The 20,465-nt window shown below is 42.3% G+C and overlaps 1 protein-coding gene across 1 annotated transcript; it reads left to right on the top strand.

Annotated features, from left to right (window-relative positions):
- Positions 1-1,061: 1,061 nt before the first annotated feature.
- On the top strand, positions 1,062-20,417 carry RSBN1 (round spermatid basic protein 1). Its single transcript, XM_065698343.1, has 7 exons — positions 1,062-1,519; positions 4,929-5,599; positions 12,514-12,651; positions 13,095-13,237; positions 13,998-14,165; positions 15,084-15,192; positions 15,800-20,417. The coding sequence occupies exons 1-7, from the start codon at positions 1,102-1,104 to the stop codon at positions 16,259-16,261; spliced, it is 2,109 nt and encodes a 702-aa protein (XP_065554415.1). The 5' UTR covers positions 1,062-1,101; the 3' UTR covers positions 16,262-20,417.
- Positions 20,418-20,465: the final 48 nt, after the last annotated feature.

Genomic DNA, 20,465 nt, shown 5'->3' with positions numbered 1-20,465 from the left:
GGTCCTTTCCAACCCAAACCATTCTATGATTCTGTTTTTCACTGCAGTCACCCATTTTTTTCAACAGCACAAAATAACAAAAAGACCTTCCAGGGTTTTATCTCCCTGTGTCGAGTATTTGGCAGAGGCCTCACCTCAGTGCCTTGTCCCGCTGTGCCGCCCACCATGTCACCCCACCAGGGCCACCCCACCAACCGCAGCCACGTTCCACAGAGCTTCAGTTCGGGCAGGCAGTGCTGAGCGGCCACATGAACTGATGAAGCACTTTATAATGTGTCAGAAATCCTGTTTAATGCCTGCAGGACACTGATCTCCCAGCACTGGCTCCCCTTGCCAGCTCGTCCCCTCTGTCGCACCCGTGCTCTGGCTGAGGTGGCACCGGGCACAGTGTTTACTGCTATGGACAGGACAGCAAAGCCACTACCAGCCTTCCTGGGTGTCAGGAGGAATGGCTGAAGGAATGGGAAGTGCTTAGTTTGGGGAAGGCTCAGGGAGGACCTTATTGCTCTCTGTAAGTACCTGACAAGAGGTTGTAGTGAGGTGGGGTTGGTCTCTTCTCTCAAAGAACAAGGGATGGGACAAGAGGAACCGGCCTCAAGCTGCCCCAGGGCAGGTTTAGATGGAGCTGAGGAGCAATTCCTGCCCCAGAGGGTGCTCAGCATTGGAACAGGCTGCCCAGGGCAGGGCTGCAGGCACCGGCCCTGGAGGTGTTCACACCCCCTCAGTGCCATGAGCTAGGGGTGGCCTTGGCAGTGCTGGGGTAAGGGTTGGACTGGAGGAGCTGAAAGGGCTTTTCCGGCCCAGGCGATTCTATGCTAATGCGAGCATAAAATAACGTTTATTTGTTGCGGTACCGGCGGGTCCGTCCAGAGGTACCCGGCAACCTCAGGCGCCGCGGCCGCCGCCATGACACCAAACCGCGCCTGCGCTACACACACACACACACACCCCCCCCACCGGGCGCCCTCCGCGCACGCGCCCTCGCGCGCACTACACTTCCCGTGGCTCCCGGCGGGAGGAGAGCGGGGCGGTGGCGGCGCATGCGCGCAGGCGCCTGCTGTGGCTCGGGCCCATTTAAATGTGTGTGAGGGAGGCTGCGAAATGGCTGCGCAGGTCGCTGCGGTGCGCGCCGTGTCCCGAGCCGCGGAGGAGCCGCCCCAGCTCCCCTCAGGGGACCGGCCCGGCCGGCCCCGTGGCGGCGGGCGCCGGAGGCGGGGTCCTTCTGGTGAGGCGGCGGGCGCTAAACGGGCCCGGCTGAACCAAGCGCTGCTGTCGGGGCCCGGCCCGGCGGAGCCGCTGCCCCCGGCCGCCCTGCCCGGCCTGCCCGCCGCCGGGCTCTTCACCTTCTCTCCGCTCAGCCTGCCACCGCCCGCCGCCCTGGAGGAACGCCGCCACCACCACCACCACCGGCATCGCCCTGCCGCCGGCCCCGAGCCCGGCCGTTTGGCCGCCGGGCAGCCGCAGAAGGCGAGGCGGGGCAGCCCCGCGGACGGGGCAGCCGGGCGGCCCAGCAAGCGAGGTGAGCGGGCGGAGGAACGGCTGTGGGCTCGGGGCTGACCGGTGGCGCTCGCGGGTGCTCGCTCGGCCCGTGCGGATCTGATCTTACCCGGCGGAGCTTGCCTGTCGCAGCCCTCAGCGGCGGCCTCGCACTCCGCCGGCCGGGCTCGGTGGGGCCGGCTCCAGCTCGGCCTCACCGGCCCGGGTGGGAGCCGCAGAGAAAACGGCTCTCGGCGGGCGCCCTGCGCGCGTTCAGGTGGCGGTGGGCAGAGGCGGGTGAGCGCACCGAGGCTTCGGACCCCGCCGCTGTCCCTGGTCGCAGCGGGGCGCGTCGCTGTGTCCCGTTGGGACCCGGAGCCCGGTAGCGTGTGGCAGGGGCTGAGCAGGGCTCCAGCGCTGCCGGCCCGGGCTGCCCTCTGCGCGGCTCACAGTGCGAGCACTTCCACAGTAGAGCTTTCTTCCTGCGGTGCCTGCGTTAACTTACACCAGAACTGAGAAGGTGCTGTGATTTGTGTGGTGTTTTTCTTGACTTAAATATCCTCAGATTGCTTTCATGGAGGCCAAGTTTTGCCTGGATTTTTTTTTTTTCCTTTTTTTTTCACGGTATAGAATGATTATTTTTGTTCTTCTTGCTTATTTGTGAAAGCAAAAACCGCTTGAGGAGAGCAACATAAATAAAAAGCCATTGCAAAAGTTGCTGTAATAGGTATTAATGTGAATAACGCTTCAAGAGTATATGTGAAGGTATTGGGTTGAAGATACACTGCTTACAAAGTTAGGTTTGTAGTGTAAAGTCTAGATAGTGCTGTTGTAAGAAAGGGCGAAGCTATTATGGGGAGAGACTTTTCACTTGGTTTAGTGCTTCTTCACAACTGTGTTTGAATAGTGGCTATAAAAGCTACTGGACTGTAACTCCAAACTTTAGCTTGATAACAGAGAAGTACTATATCTCTGTAGATTGGGAGTGTCACTTTATGTCAGTTCTAAACAAGTAGTCAAATGAGGCCTTCTTTTAATAAACGCTTAAACACTTAAAACTACTGACTGAATTCCAGGTTAGCAAAGGAAAGGTGTCTTTGCACTGGAAGTCGTGACACTCAGCACTACTTGTCCTCTACTGCAGGTGTGCAGTGGGTTTTGGGATGAGGCTGGCTTTGTTTTCCTAGCTATCAGGTGTTATTTGTAAGTATAATCCAATTAATTGTCTATTTCTTTGACTGTACTACACTTGCCTTCGGCCATGAGCAACAACAATCATCTCCAGTGGTTTTGCCGCTTAATAGCGATACTGGTGTGTTCAGTTATGTGATGTTTTAGACTAGTGGAGTTATTGGCACTGCTGCAATGCCCATAGTTTGGTGACCTTTCTATAGCTTTCTTTACGTTTGAGGTGCTGGAGGCATTCCATTTATTTAAAGGAATAATTAAAACTCTTTAGTTCAAGACTGTCAGGCATTGCCATAATGTCAGTGTCTAGCTTCACTTAATACAGAGATTGGTCTCACTGCAGTAGTGGGACTCTGCTGTGTTCTGTGGATACAGCACAGTTGGGATATCTTTTATCCTGAAAAGAGACCAGTCTTCACTGGAAGTTCCAAACTGCAGAGTGCTAGTTATGTGCCTGCTATTAGGGGGTATCTTCAAACAGGCAGGTGCTCTGAACTTAAACTGCTGCATGTCTGAGGTTTTCTAAACTATGTCTAGAATTAGAAATACTCAAAATAAGACGCATAACAACAAAAAAACTAATTTAGAAATACCCACAGAGAAGTGTTTTCAACAGCTTAGTGGTGCCATGAAATTCTTGTTTAGTTTCAGCTCGGGATCTCTGGCTTCAACAGAGCAAAGATCTGTGTAATTAGTATGTTTGTTACAGTTAGTAAAGCAGTATCTATACATGAGAGCTTAGTGATTGAGTAAGCTTATGCAGCCTCAACTTCTGAGACTTGCAGAAAAGCTTATTCAAAGAACTGTTTCAGTTGACCTACCAAAACAAGTGCTACCACCTTTCTTTTCCTGGTTTCCCTAGCTGTAATATAAAAATAAGGGCATTTGCTGTTTGTAAAGGCTAATAGCAGTAGTGTGTGAACTTGTATTTCAGGTCCTAAGACAATCGTATGAAGTTAGTATTAAGCAATCGACTCTCTCTTTGCTTCATGAGTAATTCTGTTCACTACACCAGGCTGTTATGCAGGTCAGTGGCCTGTAGTAAAGAGTTCTGAGACCAGCCTAGTAATGATATTGTTAAACACTGGTTAGACTAAATAACTTGAAGCTGTATGTGTATGTCCTTACACCCTTTCTCATAGATCAGTGTAACATGTTTTTTTCTTGAAGAACTGCAGGAGAGTAAAGAGGAAATACAAATTTGATAGCTTTGCAGACAGAGAAAGGAAATTTCGTTAGCACAGAGCCCTGTGCTGCAGGAAACTGAAACTTTAGCCATTGCATCTTCCAGTCTGATGTTGCCTTCAGCAGTTGTTTGGATCCCCACAGCTCTCCTGGTAACATGGCTCTTAGAGGTTTGTGTGAATTGTGGTATGAAATAGTTCTTTGGTTCAGGTAGATTAGAGACTGTTCATTAGAGACTTGTCTTGGCAATTGAGTTTAACAGCTGGACCATCAAGATTTCTAACTACCACTCTCATTTGCTAAATACTATTTGAATTAGTTTTTATTCCTAAAAGATGAGGAGTTAATGTTTTGCCAAACAGAACTACTTTACTTTTTATCTCTCAGCCTTTAGCCTTTCAGAGGTTGATTAACCTTAAAAAACCAAACCAACCAACCAAATACCTAAACCAAACAACCTCCTCTTAATTTCTAGCTCTGATTTAACTGAGTAGTTAAGACTAGTAAAAGATAGCTGAAGATGTGGATGTAATGATTTGGATCCTTTAATAAAAAAGATCAGCGGTGTAAGGCTATTTTAATTGTTGGGCTTTTTTCTTGTCCAGAAAGCTGACTGCTTTAAATATTTGTGCCTCTTCCTTTGTACTCAGTTTTGCTTCTACAGTGTGTATCCAAAATCAGGGAAGTGTTCTGTGATGAAAGTATTAATGTTTAAATGTTGCTTGTTAACTTGTTTATCCTCTTCCCCTCCATGGCACTGCCTTAAATGTCAGGAGTTATTAATGTACTTACAGATGCTTGGGAATATGGATTCCTTTTAAAGGTATTCTAATACTTCTATTAAAATATGAACTATCTCTAAAGTATTAAGCTTGAGTTTTGGAAGATTTCCATAATTCAAAGTCTTCCTTGCATAATAACCAGAGGTATAGCAATTTTTGTTGTATAATTAAAGTCTTGTAAGTTAAGGTATTACTTCCTGGGAATAGAGAGCTTTAGCAAATGGGAGGGTTTAATTCTTTAGGGGTGAACATGCTGCAACTGCAGAACTCTAATCTTCCCTTTATTGTCGCTGCCAGAAACTCCAGATGAAAATGGCAAAACCCAGCGAGCTGACAGTCTTATTATGAAGAAGATAAAGAAAAAAAAGAAAAAGAAACATCGGGAAGATATGAGGGGGAAACGCCTGAAGATGTACAACAAAGAAGTGCAAACAGTGTGTGCTGGACTCACTCGCATTGACAAGGAGACTCTTTCTCAAGGACAGTGTGATAACTTGGAAATGAACAAGGAATCCTTCAGGTACCTGAAGGATGAGCAGCTCTGCAGACTGAATTTGGGTATGCAGGAATATCGAATACCCCAGGGAGTACAAACACCATTTGTGACACACCAGGAGCATTCTGTTCGCAGCAGCTTCTTGAAAACTGGCACTAAATTTAGTAATTTCATTCATGAAGAACATCAGTCCAATGGTGGTGCTCTGGTCCTTCATGCTTACATGGATGAACTCTCATTTTTGTCTCCAGTGGAGATGGAGAGATTTGCCGAAGAGTTTCTTGCATTGTCATTCAGTGAGAACGATAAAAATGCAGCTTACTATGCTTTAGCCATAGTACATGGAGCAGCTGCTTATTTACCAGACTTCCTGGATTACTTTGCTTTTAACTTTCCTAACACTCCAGTGAAAATGGAAATTCTGGGCAAGAAGGACATTGAAACAACAACAATTTCAAATTTTCACTCTCAGGTAAGAACTATTTAAAAGCATAGAAGTTGCAGGACACCTAGATCTGATTATTCTGTAATCAGCAGGGATGGCCTAAAATAGGTGAGGCATAATACTTCTTCCAAGCAGATGAAAAAAAGATGATGTTGAGACTACGGATCACACTTCAGACACTGGTAAATGTGAGAGATCTGCACTGATCTTCTTGCAGGCTTTCAGCTGATCTTCTGTACTTGGGAGGACGCTGACATGGTCCAAAACAGTAGCCAAGTCTGTATTAAGAGTTGTATAGATTGCAAATACTAATATTGCTTTTTATGTTCAGTAATCTGGGTGGGTTTTTTTGCAATGACATTACTTTTCAGGTTTTAGTGTATCATTCACAACAAATAAGGGTGTTTTAATATCTTAATTCTATCAGTAGCTGTTGCTGGATTCTTAAACTTTCCAGCTTCAGAGTGTTGGTTAGACTATCTTTTTAACTGCCTTCAAAAAAAGGCTTTCATTTTATATACTACCTTGATTTGCACTTCAGGTATCTTAAATTCTCAAACTGTATTTCCATGTAGCTTAAATGGATGCAACAGTAATAACTATGTTAATTTCAAGATTCCCATATGAAAATCTGTTGCATTTGACTCCTGTGATCAAGCTTTAAAGTATCTATGGACATACAGCAGTGTTACAGATTAGATAAATGACTTTCAGGTGGAATAAAACTTCTCCCTGCTTAGTGTAGTCTGAGAACAGATTCAAACTACTGATTACTTTTTAAAGTCTTGATTCAAGACCTTAGTTACCTTTACTGGTTCACCTGTTGGAAGGAAAAACCTGAAACTCTGTTGCAGAGTGCACTTCAGTGCTGTTGTAACAGATCTTCTTAGGAACAGATTTTGAAATCCTAATGTTTGCGGGTGGATCTTTCCAGAGTTTATCAAATGCTTATCAGGAAGGTTTGCATTGGAAAAACACTGCTTTACAGAAGGTTCCTGTGTGGTCACTTAGGGAGTCTTTGAATCATAGATACTATTGGATCAGTAATTCTGACACTTGGCTTATGAATTTGACAATGAATAGCTGCTGCAGCATTGATTTTAAACCAGCTTCTGTTTCTTGGTTTAACTAATTCTTTGCATTGACAGAGCTGCATCAGAGTGCTTAGTACTCCAAAACCAGTCTGAGCATTCAGGCTGCTGCACTTCTGTGCAGTACCCACCTGTGCTCTGCAGATGTGAAACTTGTCTACAGTTTAGGTTTTAAGAGTCCTCTATATTAAAAGATTTCTCTGTTCTTTGGAATCATGATTACATTCTAATTTGAGTACATGTGGTGATCCCCTAAAATGGCTAAATGGTGTCAACTGGATATTTAACAATTATACTTTTTCTGGTTAATGTCTTGTGAGCATGAATAGCTTATACTATAAATACATGTGATGAGTGTATGGCTTCACTGGGTTATAGTCTGTGTTGGTATTTCAGTTAATTCTATTTTAAGTACTGTCTAAACTTGATTAAGATTAGTCATGACATGAGGTTCACTTGGTCTAAAATGCCTCTCTGAAGACAGCTTCAGCGTGACCTTGTTAATCCTTTCTGTATGTTAGTGAAGTTCACACACTGAGCAAACAGAAGTAGAATTATGACTCCTAAGACAGCTGAAGCGGGACTCTTCAGGCAATGTAGATGATAGTAAAGTATCTTAGTTTAAAGATGCATTTAAATTGGTAGTGGATTCAATCATGTTTCTGCATACTGCCAAAACTCAAGTTTTGGAAGCTAGCTTAATAGGGAAGGCTAAAATACCTTGCTTAAGTCTGTCTGGTTCGTTGCTGTTCCTTGGCAGTGCTGTTGAGGAATCATCAGATTGGCTAAGCTTCACTTTAGGACTTTCCTGTATGAGAATTGTATGATACAGAAGCACTGTATAGTTATTTTTCTGAAGATTAAGCATGTTACAGTATTGTACGCTGTAGTTATGATACTATTTTTAGTTGAAGATACTTGTTTTTTAAGTCACCTCCATTTTGGGTTGAGCCTTCTATATGCATGGACTTGTTTGCTATACTGAGCCATACTGTAGGGATTCTGGGCGTTGGGTAGTCTTTAGTCCTGGAGACTTGGTATCAAGAAATTAAAATTGGATCTGTAAACTGCAAATGGAGTAAAGGTTAATGTGGCCTTTGGCTTGTACAACATTTAGCTGGTTGTACACCTTTTCAGACAAACTGAATTGGAGTAGGAAGTGACTCCAGTTCAAAATAAGGACTTTAATCTGGAAGATTGAATAAAAATAGTGATAATTAACTCTCTTGCAAGGTGAATTCATTTGTTCTCTGGACAGTGAGGACAATATAAACTGAATGTTTATTAAAAAGCACTCTAATGTTTGTAGGGTAACTGTGGTTTCTGTATATTAAAATAATTGAGCTTCAGTGCTTTCTGGGTTTTCTTTCTTGCATTGGTTCGGCCTCATTTGTTCTAATGCTTCAGTGCTAAAGCTGAGATGTAGTTTGAAGCTATTCAGTTGCACTAGGATCCTTCAAGACTCAAATCACTGAACAGTAACTTGTAAGCTTTCCTCACTCAATAGCATACTACAGTTTGAAAGTTCCTAGCAGTGCGACTGGAATGAATATTTATTTCCTTATCAGCTCTTTAAGAACAACTGCTTTTAGGTCTACTCAGTGAATAGCAATATAGTTAGACTTGAAAAACCACTTCTGCTTTTCCCTTTTATTCCCCCCACCCCAAAAAGGATTTGATCAGGTCTCTGTATGGTCCAAAGAGCAGTTAAACTGTCACAAAGGGGAGGGGGGTTCTGGGAAGAGGCCAGGAAAGAGTTGGGGGAAATAGGTTTTACATAAGCTGTCCCTTCTGGGAAGGAAGTGGGAGAAGGAGGTAATGGGTGATAATAGAGTAAGCTTTCCTACTGTTGTATCACAGTGTTTGAAAAATTCACAATATTCCTTGCAGCTTTGGTTAATGAACAATATCACAGTTTGGTTTTGTGCCCCATCTTAACTTTTCTTACTCCTGGAAGAAGATCCCTTATTCTGGAAGGACAGTTTCTTTAGCAGAAGCTATCAAACTATGAAATGGAGAAATTGTGCCTCTGCACAGCAAACTTCACTTAGTTTATACTTAAGCCACATAATACTGCCCAATGAAATATTTGACATGTTTTAGTCAAACATAACCTTTGCTGTAATGGCATGTCACACTGTCCTCTTTCCCTTCTGTTGTAAATAGTAAAATGCCTTGTGTTCTGGCTTTCTTCCTTCTAGCAAAGTGTTTGCGTGGTTGGTTTTGTAACTAACTTGACATACTAAAATATTGTCACTGTCAACTAATTCATGCTTTTCTTGAAACTAGAGAGCAACTTCTGAAACTTAACCTCATTTGTCTCAAGCTTATGCCTTTTCTGTGCGTCTTCTTTCCCTACAGAGGTAAGGAAAGTAATCCAGTACAAGGGTACTGCTTGTTTGCCCCTTCATGAGGCAGGGTCTGAATTATCTCAGTAATGTGCAAATACCAGCTCTGTGACTTCTATGGGAGTCACTGATGCTGTCTGCTTCTGTTCTCACTCTTGTGTGTGGAAACACTGATAGGTACATCATTCAGCTGCTATAAAATGTCTCCATGAACACTGAAGAACAAATTTAAAATCTGCCTGTAACTTTTAGTGTGGCCCTGTATGGAGTGGGGGGCACACAGGGTGTAGTGACAGCTGTCTGGCATTTTGAAAGGGCTCAGGACACCTGAGTGGTCTCACCATCCTGATGGGCCTTTTACAACAGGGAAGATCTGTATTGATCTGATCTGTAGATAGTGGCAGTTAGTACTCATGTGATCCACTGATGTTTTTTAAGCAGCATAGTGAACAGATGAGAGCAATGAAGGTGTTGTGGTAATAAGTTACCAACTTCTGACAGCTGTAGGAGCTGGGTCATTCCAGTTCTTAGGAGCTGGACTTAAACACCCCCCCCCCAAAAAAAAAAGAAAAAGCCCCCCCCAAACCAAACAAATGATAAAAAGAAAAATGGAAAAAAAAAAGCCAAAAGAAACTTTTAAGAAACATCCTAGTGGATAGAACAAAATGACTTCAGGTTCCCCATAGAGTCATCTGTCTTCCCTGAAAACAGGGGTGCATGAAGATGGCTGTGAAATGAGTATAGCTGTTGGAGCACTTTGCAAATGACATGTCAAAGTACCTTGTAAGAAGGTGCAACAAGGAGGTTACTTGTTCTTCCTTTATGCCTGGGTGGTTTAGTGTCCCATGAGTAGATGCATGTTCTTGGCATGAAAATGCTTGTTATTACACACAAGGTCTTGAAATACTCCTTATTCCTGAGACCACTAACCTAACAAATGGTATTAGCATTTGTGCTGTGCTGGAGGAGTCAAGGATGAGATAGAAACTACATGTGAAGGAATATTTTTACAGCATCTAATCTAGTAGACTACTTTCCCTGTGATCGAGGTGCTTGAGATGAATACTGCAGCCTGCTGGGGATTGCTGTGAGTTGATGTGTGGTTTCAGTGTAAATATATCCTGGTTTTAATTCTCAAGTGTAGTGCACATGTCTAAGTTCTAATAGAAACTAGAAAAACACTGAAATCCAGGTTTTCCTTAAAGTACTTCTTGTGTCTCTTTGTACAGCTCTTGAATGTTATTTTTATATTGCATTCCAGTGCATTAAAATAATGCTAAAGCTTCTAGTTTTTATTTCCTGTGCAAAAAATTACAAGGAGAACTTGTGCATGGTATTATAATACATTTAACTTGTGACAGACACTTGTGAAATACTAGTGCCTCTCAACAGGTGGCTTCAGTGAAACAAATCTCATCTGGAAGTAGTCTATCTCCACTTACTTTAATAGTACCAGGTAGTTAAACTAAACTGGCTTAAGGACCAGAGCCTTTCAGGCCTTAGTACTCCCATAGGGTGCATAGATTACTGCTGTAGTTTTCCATTAACTTCCAAATAAATGCAGTTTTCCAGTGTTCTGGATTGCATTCTGGCTAGCTGGTAGAATCACAGAATAGTTTGGGTTGGAAATGACTTTAAGATCATCCAGTTCCAACCCCCTGCTGCATTGCCCAAGGCCCTATCGAGCCTGGCCTTGAACACTGCCAGGAATGGAACATTTACCACTTTGGTCATCCTTTGCGAGTGCCTCACCACTCTCACAGTAAAAATCATTCCACTCTACTGATGTTAGATATGACCCTTCACCAGTAGTGTTCTAATAGGATTTGCAGACTTTCTCCTAGGGCAACAGCCCAAAAGAATTAACAGCCTCTCAAGGTAGTGCTTGGCTCATAAATCTGTATGGTCAAACCCAGAAAGTCTGTATGTGCTCATCCTGCTGCTGGTCGTGATGGACTTGTAGAGTGCTTGAGCTGCCCAATGCAGTTCTGAGAGTGACTTGGGATGTAAACTTCAGCACGTGAAGGCAGAGGTGATGCAGTGCAGTAGTTGGCTTACAGCTGAGGAATAAAACTGTATGTGAAGTCATCTTTGGCTCCTTCTTAGCTTTTAATTAAAACGTGTGTGCAGTCAGTGCAGAACTGCCAATTTCGTATATACAAAGCTAAAGATAGGAGAACTCTGGAAATAGGAGTGAGCTGAACTCCTGTAATTAAGCAGCTAAATGTCTACGGTTGCTGCTAGAGGAAAGTGCTACAGCAGTAACTGTAACTCTTGCCTTATTAGTCTCTCCTAATTTACCTTTAACAGCTTCATGGAATAGTTCAACTGCATCTGGTTTGTTAGCTAAATTGCAGGACTTAAAACTAAAAACCTTAAAACTAAGCTGCTTCTTAAATATATCTATATATATGTTACAAAAGGTATCACACTTCTGAATGTGATTATAAAATTGCAAATTTACCAGTGAAGTTCTTTGTGCCTGCCCCACCACTTCAGTCATGGAGATGTGCCATAGCTTTTTACCACTGGAACCACTTGATGAATGTAGAGGCTGTTGAAGAGTGATGGAAGGTTGGAGCTTAAATACAACTGAGTGTACAAACCAGACTAATTACAGCAGGATTTCTGATCTTTTTAGGATTGAATAGCTGCTGCATCTGCACACAACCTGCTCTGGCTGTATGGTGTGTTATAGCTGCGGTCCACAGGAGGGGACTAGAGAACACTGGAGTGGTGGCAGTGGTTCTCTTCTGGGAATAGGAAATGGGCAAGAAAAGTTTCCAGGTGACCTGGGAAAGTGGGACAGTTTGTGCTACAGAGCATGTCAAAAAGCTGTGAGTGAGGTCACAGTGTTTCTGGCCACAGGAGTGACAGCAGGGCATACTGCAAATGGTAGTAGTCAACTTGTGTATGACCACTGGATTTCTACCTAGACTTCTCATTTCCTCTATTTTTGGACCAATTTTGTGTATACACTAGAACAATATCACTAGAGCCATTGCTTGATGGACACAGAGTTTTTTCACTGCAGTCACAGGGGAAAGACCTCTAGGATGTGGCTGAAGTGAAGAATGCACGTATTTCAGTAGCACACAGTTTGAAATGTCGAAGCAACAGTCAGCTGCACCAATTAGTGGAGACTTGAAGCTTGCTTGAAAGACTGAGTCACAATGAAACTGTGTGTAGGAGGTTTTCTGAAGTCAGCTTGGAAGGGCTGAATTGTTCCTGAATTAGTCAAATACTAACACACTATTATTCAAACTTTAGAAGTATTTCCTGTCAGTAATTTAGACAGGAGTTCTTTCTCTTGGGATACCCTATGGGCATCTGTTCTAAACAGGCTCTGTGCCTATTCCCAAAAGCATCTCTAATGGAATAGATGTAGATGAGCCCAAGATTCATCTGAGCTGTGGCCTACTATATTATATTAATCAATTTTAATCTCTTGTAACAGAGCTAAAGCTGTGCTGGTATTGTCTTTTCCTTTCTGGGCACTCAGGTCAATCGAACATACTGCTGTGGAACCTACCGAGCAGGACCAATGCGGCAGATCAGTCTTGTTGGAGCTGTGGATGAAGAAGTTGGAGACTACTTCCCAGAATTCCTGGATATGTTAGAAGAATCTCCATTTCTCAGAGTAAGCAATAACTTGTGGTGTCTTGTTTAGAACTCTATGGATTCTTAAGCAGTGACTGAGTTTTATCTATTTCAAAGTAATTAGAAACCATAAAGTATTTTCTCTAGTGATGTGCTTATTGTTTGGGCTACTAAGGTATGTTCTTTCCTGTGTCCAAATGAAAGATACTGCATTAGGTAGCAACAGTTTTGAGAATAATTAAAAAATTAAATAGTTTATCATATAGAGGCACTGCATAATCATCTGCTTCCCTAAAAACTAAGTCTGATAAAGTCAGCTTGGAATATATTGGAATGTCTTGAATATATTTTTAGTTTCTGTGCAATTCTTTTGACAGCAAAGTTGAACCAGTTTTACCAAAGACGTCATTTAATTTTTCTATCTCACCCAGTGTTTTGTGTTATGTGTGTTTTGTGGGTTGTTTTGTTTTTGTTTTCTTTTAGATGACTTTGCCCTGGGGGACTCTTTCTAGTCTCAGACTTCAGTGCAGGTCACAAAGTGATGATGGCCCCATAATGTGGGTGAGACCAGGGGAGCAGATGATCCCAACAGCTGATATGCCAAAATCACCATTCAAACGGCGCCGGTAATGTTTTTTTTCCTTTCCATGTTAAAGGCAAAACATTGCAGTTATGTCTGTGTTCGATTTGAGAATAAAACCTAAATGCTTTATGTGTAGCTAGTTCTTCAGAAGGTTAATTCACAGGTTTGAGTTTCATTTCTGTTTCAAACTGGCTCAGTGGATAAGACAAACATGTTACTTGTGATGGTTATTTTATTTCACCACTACATCCTAGATCAGTGCTTTCTTAAGATGAAACCCCTTTTTATTTTCCTTCAGGAAACTTCTTTTATTCATCTCACTTCTGTGGAAAGAACTTATTTAGTGGTGAGGAGAGATGAAATGCTCTAAAAGAGTAGAGATCCTTATACTGCTCATGTTGCAGTATAATGTTAGTATTAAAGCACTTGAAATACTGTCTGGCTCCTCAGAAAATGTTGTGGGATACGTATGTACTTGGTGTCTTTCTCAAAGAATGTGCTGTAGAACAAACTTTAGGAGATAAAGAATTGGAAGCATGTTTTAATTGTAATTTCAAGCAGAATTTTAGGACATACTCCCAAATAACTGAACTTCAGTATCTATTGGAAGTTTGATTTCATAACCTGAACTGTACTTTGCTGTATTTGTTCCAGTCTTTTGTTGAACGAGCACCTTGAAGGAGGGAAGTGATCTTTGATTTTTGAAGCCTGCAGCACACAAGACTTTTAAGATTATTTTAATACAAATACTTATTTTTGAGTAGCCCGAAACATTTTTAGTATGTCTTTTTCTCATGTTGTAGGTCAATGAATGAAATAAAGAATCTCCAGTACCTACCTCGGACCAGTGAGCCCCGGGAGGTTCTGTTTGAAGACAGAACAAGAGCTCATGCTGACCATGTGGGCCAAGGGTTTGACTGGCAGAGTACAGCTGCTGTTGGTGTTCTGAAGGCTGTACAGTTTGGGGAATGGTGAGTGCCACTGAAATGCAACTGTTTTCGTAGGAGGAGGTGATTCTAAAGTGGTTTTGTCTCTTAAAAAAAGACAATTCCTTGAAAAACAAGCCTAATCAATGAAATGGCTTAGACCTTGGAAAGGGATGTGCTGTCTAAAGCTTGAAACTCACAAGCTATATACCTGTTATTTTTTCCTTCTTGAGACAGTAGAAAGGTTGTAACAGCAGTTTGCAGAAAATTTTAGTGATATATGAAATAAGCCTTAATACACCATTTCTGGACCATCGATTGTTCTTTTCCTGAGTAGGTATATTAATGCTAACTTCCTTAATAGCAATAGAAGACCTCAATGTAACTCATTTCAGAGCTACAGTGTATTCTTCTTTGGTGTACCCAGGACATTCCTGTTCACCTTGCACAGAAACTAGACTTGCATCATGTTTTTTTTCCTAGCAATTCCAGTAGAAATTGAATAGCAGCATTAGCAATATCATTAGATTTTGATAAAAGTGTCTGAACTTCTTATATTCTTATTCAAAGCTCTTGAATAACACCTAGCTCCTCATTGCTTTGGCATCAGAATTACTTGGGTACTTTTTGTTTTCCTTTTATACAGAATGATTCTGGCTAATGGAAGAATTGAGGCAAACCAGAAAATTTTGATGCTGGCAGGTTCAACCTGGTTCTCAGATGTTTTAGTGTATTATTTGTCCATGAAAACATCACTTCTGTTGTGCATGTATCAAGTAAAATGAAGGAAAAAAACCCCCCGACATCTCTGTTTCAAAGTAACATGTATTGAGAAGTGACGAGACTTTGTGTACAGTGTAAAACTGTAATAGGTCGTTGGTTCAATGACTTTCTGCTGGAAAGAGTTGAAATTCTCTTAAGTCCAGTTGTTTAAAAATTCCTGGGTTTCTCATCTTTCTTTAGGAGCGACCAGCCTCGTATAACCAAAGATGTGGTTTGTTTTCATGCTGAAGATTTCACTGATGTTGTGCAGAGACTTCAGCTGGACCTGCATGAACCTCCGGTGTCACAGGTATCGAATCTTCCCTAATGATGGCTCATTCTTAGCATTTTGGTGGTAGCTTCTGATAATTTTCAGGTTCACAGTGTAGCCAGGACTGTTGTATCCTTGGTGGCCCTCAACTCACAGCTCTCCTGGGTGATGTCCTTTCTCATGTTTCAGAACAGAATAGTTCAGTTGGAAGGGATGTACAGTGATCATGTAGGCCAGCTGCTTTTCCTTTTCACCAAGTTGTGAGTCCTGATACCTGCTATAGAAACAACTAGTAGTTAAGAAGCCATGTATGCCTGTTTCTGCCTTTTCTAATATACTGATGTTGGTTTAGGATGTAAAGTTTAGGATGTGAAGGCAGCTAAACTCAGTCCTGTCAGCCAAAACAGGGAGGCCTCATGCTGAACCTGGTATTTTCAGCTGTAACTGTAGAATGTTCTCAACTGATCACTGTCGTCTCCTACGATGTACACATTAGACAAATTATGTTTTAAAAGTTCAATTCTCATTCAAGTTTGAAGTTTTACCTGTTAAACATTGGTTTAGACAGGAAGTGTGTTGGAAGTAGGTGGATACTGAATTGTTTAAACAGAGCATACCACTAACTTTACTATTTTCCTTCTCTCAGTGTGTTCAATGGGTGGATGAAGCCAAACTAAACCAAATGAGACGGGAAGGCATTCGCTATGCTAGAATTCAGTTGTGTGACAATGACATCTACTTCATCCCTAGAAATGTCATTCATCAGTTCAAAACGGTGTCTGCAGTCTGCAGCTTAGCCTGGCACATAAGACTTAAACAGTATCACCCTGTGGAGGAGACTTCTCCAAACGCAGAAAGCAATTCAAGCTTGAACAGTAGTGTTCCTGGAAACCCAGAGGCAGAAGGTGAACCCCAATGTGTGAGTGTAAAAACAGAGTCTGAAGAACCAGGTATAGAAATGCAGCTTACACCAGGGGTGCTCTCCTCCTCTCTTTCTTCAATATCAGGACTTGTGCAACCAGATCAGGTGGCCCAGCCCCTTCCAGGTTTTAAAATAGAGTCTGATCAGCACCACAATCCGCAGGATCATGCAGGCTCTGCTGTGTGATATGTATATAAGCAAACATTTTTTAACAACTTTTTAAAATTTTGATGTGAAGTTATAGTTTTATAACTGGCTTATGTTTTATTGGAGAAATCTTGCCTATAATTCTATAAAGAAAGGTGACATTCCAAAATGTCAAGCATATCTTTTTTACACAGATTATGCAAAATTCAAGTTGTATTTTAACCCCTTAGTACAACCTGTAACAGTGGTCTACCACTTCTTTCTGTTTAAGTAAAGAGATATTTAATATCCTCTCAAAGTCAGAATGAAATTCCTCCAGGAACATAAACCGATTAAACTACATTGGTCAGTGTTATTTCCCTACTTTTACTTTAGCTCTGATCTTCACCAGAAAGAGAGGTTTTTGTAGAAGACTTGCAAAGTGATTTTCCCCATTTAATTTTAATTGCTTAAAAAAAACCCCAACAACAAAAGAAAAAGTTAAAAAAAAAAAAAAAAAGCACAGCACTTTTGATGATTTGTGAAACTTTTGGTATCTGTTCTTGACATGTTGGTTTATATACAAGTTGGGTTTATATATACAAGCTATAGAAACTGATCTCTTATTTCTTACAGTAAAATTAACTGAAGCAAGTGTCTGATCCTGTTGAAATGCAATGACTTACTGACCTAACACTTCTCATAGCACTGCTTATGTTGTTTGGTGTGAGGGTTTTGCTTCCAAAATCCATCTTCCCTGAACATGATTAATACTAGTGTCAAAATTAAAGAACTTATTGGTAGTCTTGTGGAGGAAACTGCTATCTTCGAGCACTTTAAGGCTTTAAAATACTAACCAACTTGGCAGCTTGTTTTGGTCAGGTCGTAATGTGTCCAATGAAACCACACTTTCCCTTGTACTGATGCACTTAATAGCGTTGAGTTGGTAACTGACTTACACAGTGCAGCTGTCCATATGCCAGGAAGTTCTGTATTACTCTTTCACAATAAAAAGTCTTGTGGCATTGAACTGCTTTTTCCATGAGTAGCTTCTGGGTGCCCAGGTACTGTGGAAAAATCAGTGGCACATGCTAAATGTGTAGCGTGTCAGCTAGCAATGGTTTTTAACTGATCTTTCAATATTTCTGGATGTTACCGTGTAATCTGTACTTGACTTTCACTCACTCCATTTACTACCACCCTTTCCAGTCATCAGAAGGAAAAGTCCTGTCCCTTTCTTCCCTCCCTTCTCCCTCCCCACATTTAGAGTACAAGCTGGGTTTTGGTGCAGCTTAAGCTGTCTCCAGATAACTTTATTTGTTCTGATCCTCACTGGGGTAGGAAAGATTTGAAACACTATGTTAGACTAGACAAAAGCAAAGATGCTGTGTTAGTTCTGGATGCATCTTTTTAATATCAATTATTACTCTTCTCTTTATAAGGGTCTCTAAAATATGTTACTCTATTATAAATCTTACTTTGTGCAATATTGTTTGTGTAGGCTTTTATATACATATTAGCACCTCAGTGTAGAGGTCACTATTTTAAACTGATAGAAAAATAATCAGAAGATACTGCAGTGATTAGTTAGAACCTGTATTACTCCTTATGTGTATGTATGTATTGTCTTCGGTACAAAATGAGGACTAGGAAATATTTCAATTTAAAACTAATTTACAGATTGAAGTGGTAGTGACTTGTTTAGTAATCTGTGTAAATAAGGTGTTAGAATGGAGAGCTTTTATGATAAAAAGTAATGTGATTCATGCAGGGGTGTAATTTAATCTTAGCAGAAATTCTAGATGACCCAGACTGGTTCATAAATGAGCCGTCTGTTCTCTGGTGGGTTTTTTCCACTTTTTATGTTGAGAGGAATTTCATAGCTTTAAGGGTTGTGCAAAGTAAAATTCCTCACAGGCAATAGCGGTTTCAGTTCATCCTCCACATTCAAAGATCGCATTATCCAAGGGTGTTCTTTCCTTTTTATGAAGTCTGCTAGTCTTCCAAGTGCCCATTTCACTTCTCACATGTGCTGTTCTTTGGTCATGTCAGTAGAGGTGCATCAACTCGGAGGCTGTCTGTTGACAGCCAGCACTGCATTACAACCACTCAGGAACCGACACATCTGCAGATCCCACAGCGAGTCTGCAAACATCACTTTAAAGGAAGAATAAACAGATTAAGAGCCCCCATACACCTACTTGTCTGTCTTATAGTGAGAGTTGAAACAGGATGGAGAGGGAATTGATGTGGAAGTTCTCTGTAAATTCTTACAGCATGTTTCCCAATGGATGAAGGAAGAAGACCAGAGTGGCTCATGTCTCTTTCAAACCTGTAGGCTTAGTGAAATCTGTGACTACAGCCTGAAATAAAAGAAACTGCTCTGACTTACCTCTTTGGATGGAGGGACATGACTGATAGCATCGTGCTCTCTTTCGGTTCCATTTACTTACTAACTTAATATCTAATGTCAGATTTAAATACAGAAATATATCTTCAAATGTCTTGACTGTTGCTGATGCTGTTCTAGCATGTTTAAGAGAGGAGGAAACTTGATAAGAATCTATTACTGAACTACATTATCAGCTTTGGTACACTTTAACCAAGATGACATTTCAAACTCCACCTCAGTTCTGGATGTAAAGTATGAGCGGGGTTGCTTGGGAAGCTGGTTACTACAGCTAGATGGCTGTTGTTTCAAGGTGACTTCAACTGCACAGAGCAACAGAGCAGAATTAGAACAATGCCTCTGTGAAAGATGCACATGCTTTCCAGAACAAGACCTGTGCTATACTGATTTTCATAAGCTTTTTAGAAATGAAGTAATCAGTTCAGGCCACTTAGTGTTTGCTGAGCAGAACAAATCTCTGGATAGGTCCAGGTAACTCTTTCTGATCTCTCTGGTGTTAAAAAGCTGTCTGTTCTCTAAGATGTCATACAACAGCCTGTGTAATGAGATAATCAAACTCTGGCAAATGTCATGGCTTGTTCTTTGTCCTGCCCAGGCAGATGCAGACCAGTTTGTGAACATGGATCCTGTAAATCCTCAGTTCTCCAGTTACGACTCTTTGCCCCGGGATGTGTGTGTGAGGCTGGGGAGTGGGAAACCCTCCTGCTTTACGCTGGAGACAACTGCTGGGTGACCAAGTGCCCTGTGTAGAGATCCATTGGCTTGGATGTGGGAACTCAGGCTTAGGCTGTGAGGTAAAGGGCTGTTGGTGAACACCGTCCCTTGGGATAAGGGTGAGTGGCTCAGCAGGGCTAGAAGGGGGCTAACAAAATGCAGTTTAAAGATGAGATACCTGTTAGCTTCCCTTTCCTCTCTCCTTTAGCCACGCCACGAGTCAGTTTGAGCAGATCCTTGACACATGCTCTTCCAGGAGGTGGGACACTCGGTGCAGTGTTCTCAGGGGATTTCCAATCACCATTTGCCACAGGTGTAGATGTTGCCATACAGAAAAGGGCTCTCTGCTGTGCTCTTCCCTTTCCCTGCTGTTATGCTTTAGTTCCCCTGGACAAGGCAGATTGATGGAGCTTCCCAAGGGCATCAGCCCTTCATCTGGCCCTGCCTCCTCTTGTCAGGTCTCAACCAACCAAGTAATAAACCCTGGAATCGTGGTTTCCATGGAGTGCAAAGCGTTGGCAGCTTGGGACCAGCTCAAGGGGTGCAAGAGGAGGGGAACGGCTTAGTTCTGCTCCCCAAACCCCACTGGTGTGACCCCCCCATAGCACAGCACCCATGGGCCACAGCACGGGGGTGAGGAGGCGTCCGTGGGGCTCGGAGGAACACACAAACGCCTTTGCTTTCTTTGTACAACGTGTAAAGAGACTTCTGTGTTGCTGGTTGTTTGTTTTCTTTTGTGTGGTTTTAATTTGATTTTGATGGGCAGCTACGATTTTTATGTTTCGTTTCTGTGGTTTTAATTTATCGACGGTCTCCGCCTCCAGAGGACGCGGACCATTGCCTGGAAGCCTGTTTGCTTTGTGCGGCCTTAGGGTATTTATTGACGTTAGCGAGTGCTCCCGAGAGGTCTTTCCTACAGCCCGGCGGCCGCGGGCCTCTCTGTGAGTACCGCAGGGCATTTCTGGCAGTAGCCGCCCGTACCCGAGTGTCGTCCTGCTCCGCCGTTTCTTTGTAAAATAGTTCAACGGAATGCATAGAGGTTTTTTCCTGTAAAGTATTTTTTTAATAAACAAAGTCTGATTTTGTCCTTTACCCGCTTGTCTCCTCTGTTCGCCGCGGGACCGGGGCTCGGCGCTCTGC

The sequence above is a fragment of the Lathamus discolor genome, chromosome 19, assembly GCF_037157495.1.
Source record: "Lathamus discolor isolate bLatDis1 chromosome 19, bLatDis1.hap1, whole genome shotgun sequence".
NCBI classification, from domain to species: Eukaryota; Metazoa; Chordata; class Aves; order Psittaciformes; family Psittacidae; genus Lathamus; species Lathamus discolor.
Note: the sequence above shows the minus strand (reverse complement) of the source record. Positions and strands in the feature narration are given on the sequence as shown.

What these genes read in the sequence shown, in the direction of transcription:
- RSBN1 (XM_065698343.1), top strand. Translation starts at nt 1,102, where the DNA reads ATGGCTGCGCAGGTCGCTGCGGTGCGCGCCGTGTCCCGAGCCGCGGAG. An exon ending in TCACCATTCAAACGGCGCCG is followed by an intron (nt 13,238 to 13,997) that starts GTAATGTTTTTT and finishes CTCATGTTGTAG; the next exon opens with GTCAATGAATGAAATAAAGA. An exon ending in ATGAACCTCCGGTGTCACAG is followed by an intron (nt 15,193 to 15,799) that starts GTATCGAATCTT and finishes TCCTTCTCTCAG; the next exon opens with TGTGTTCAATGGGTGGATGA.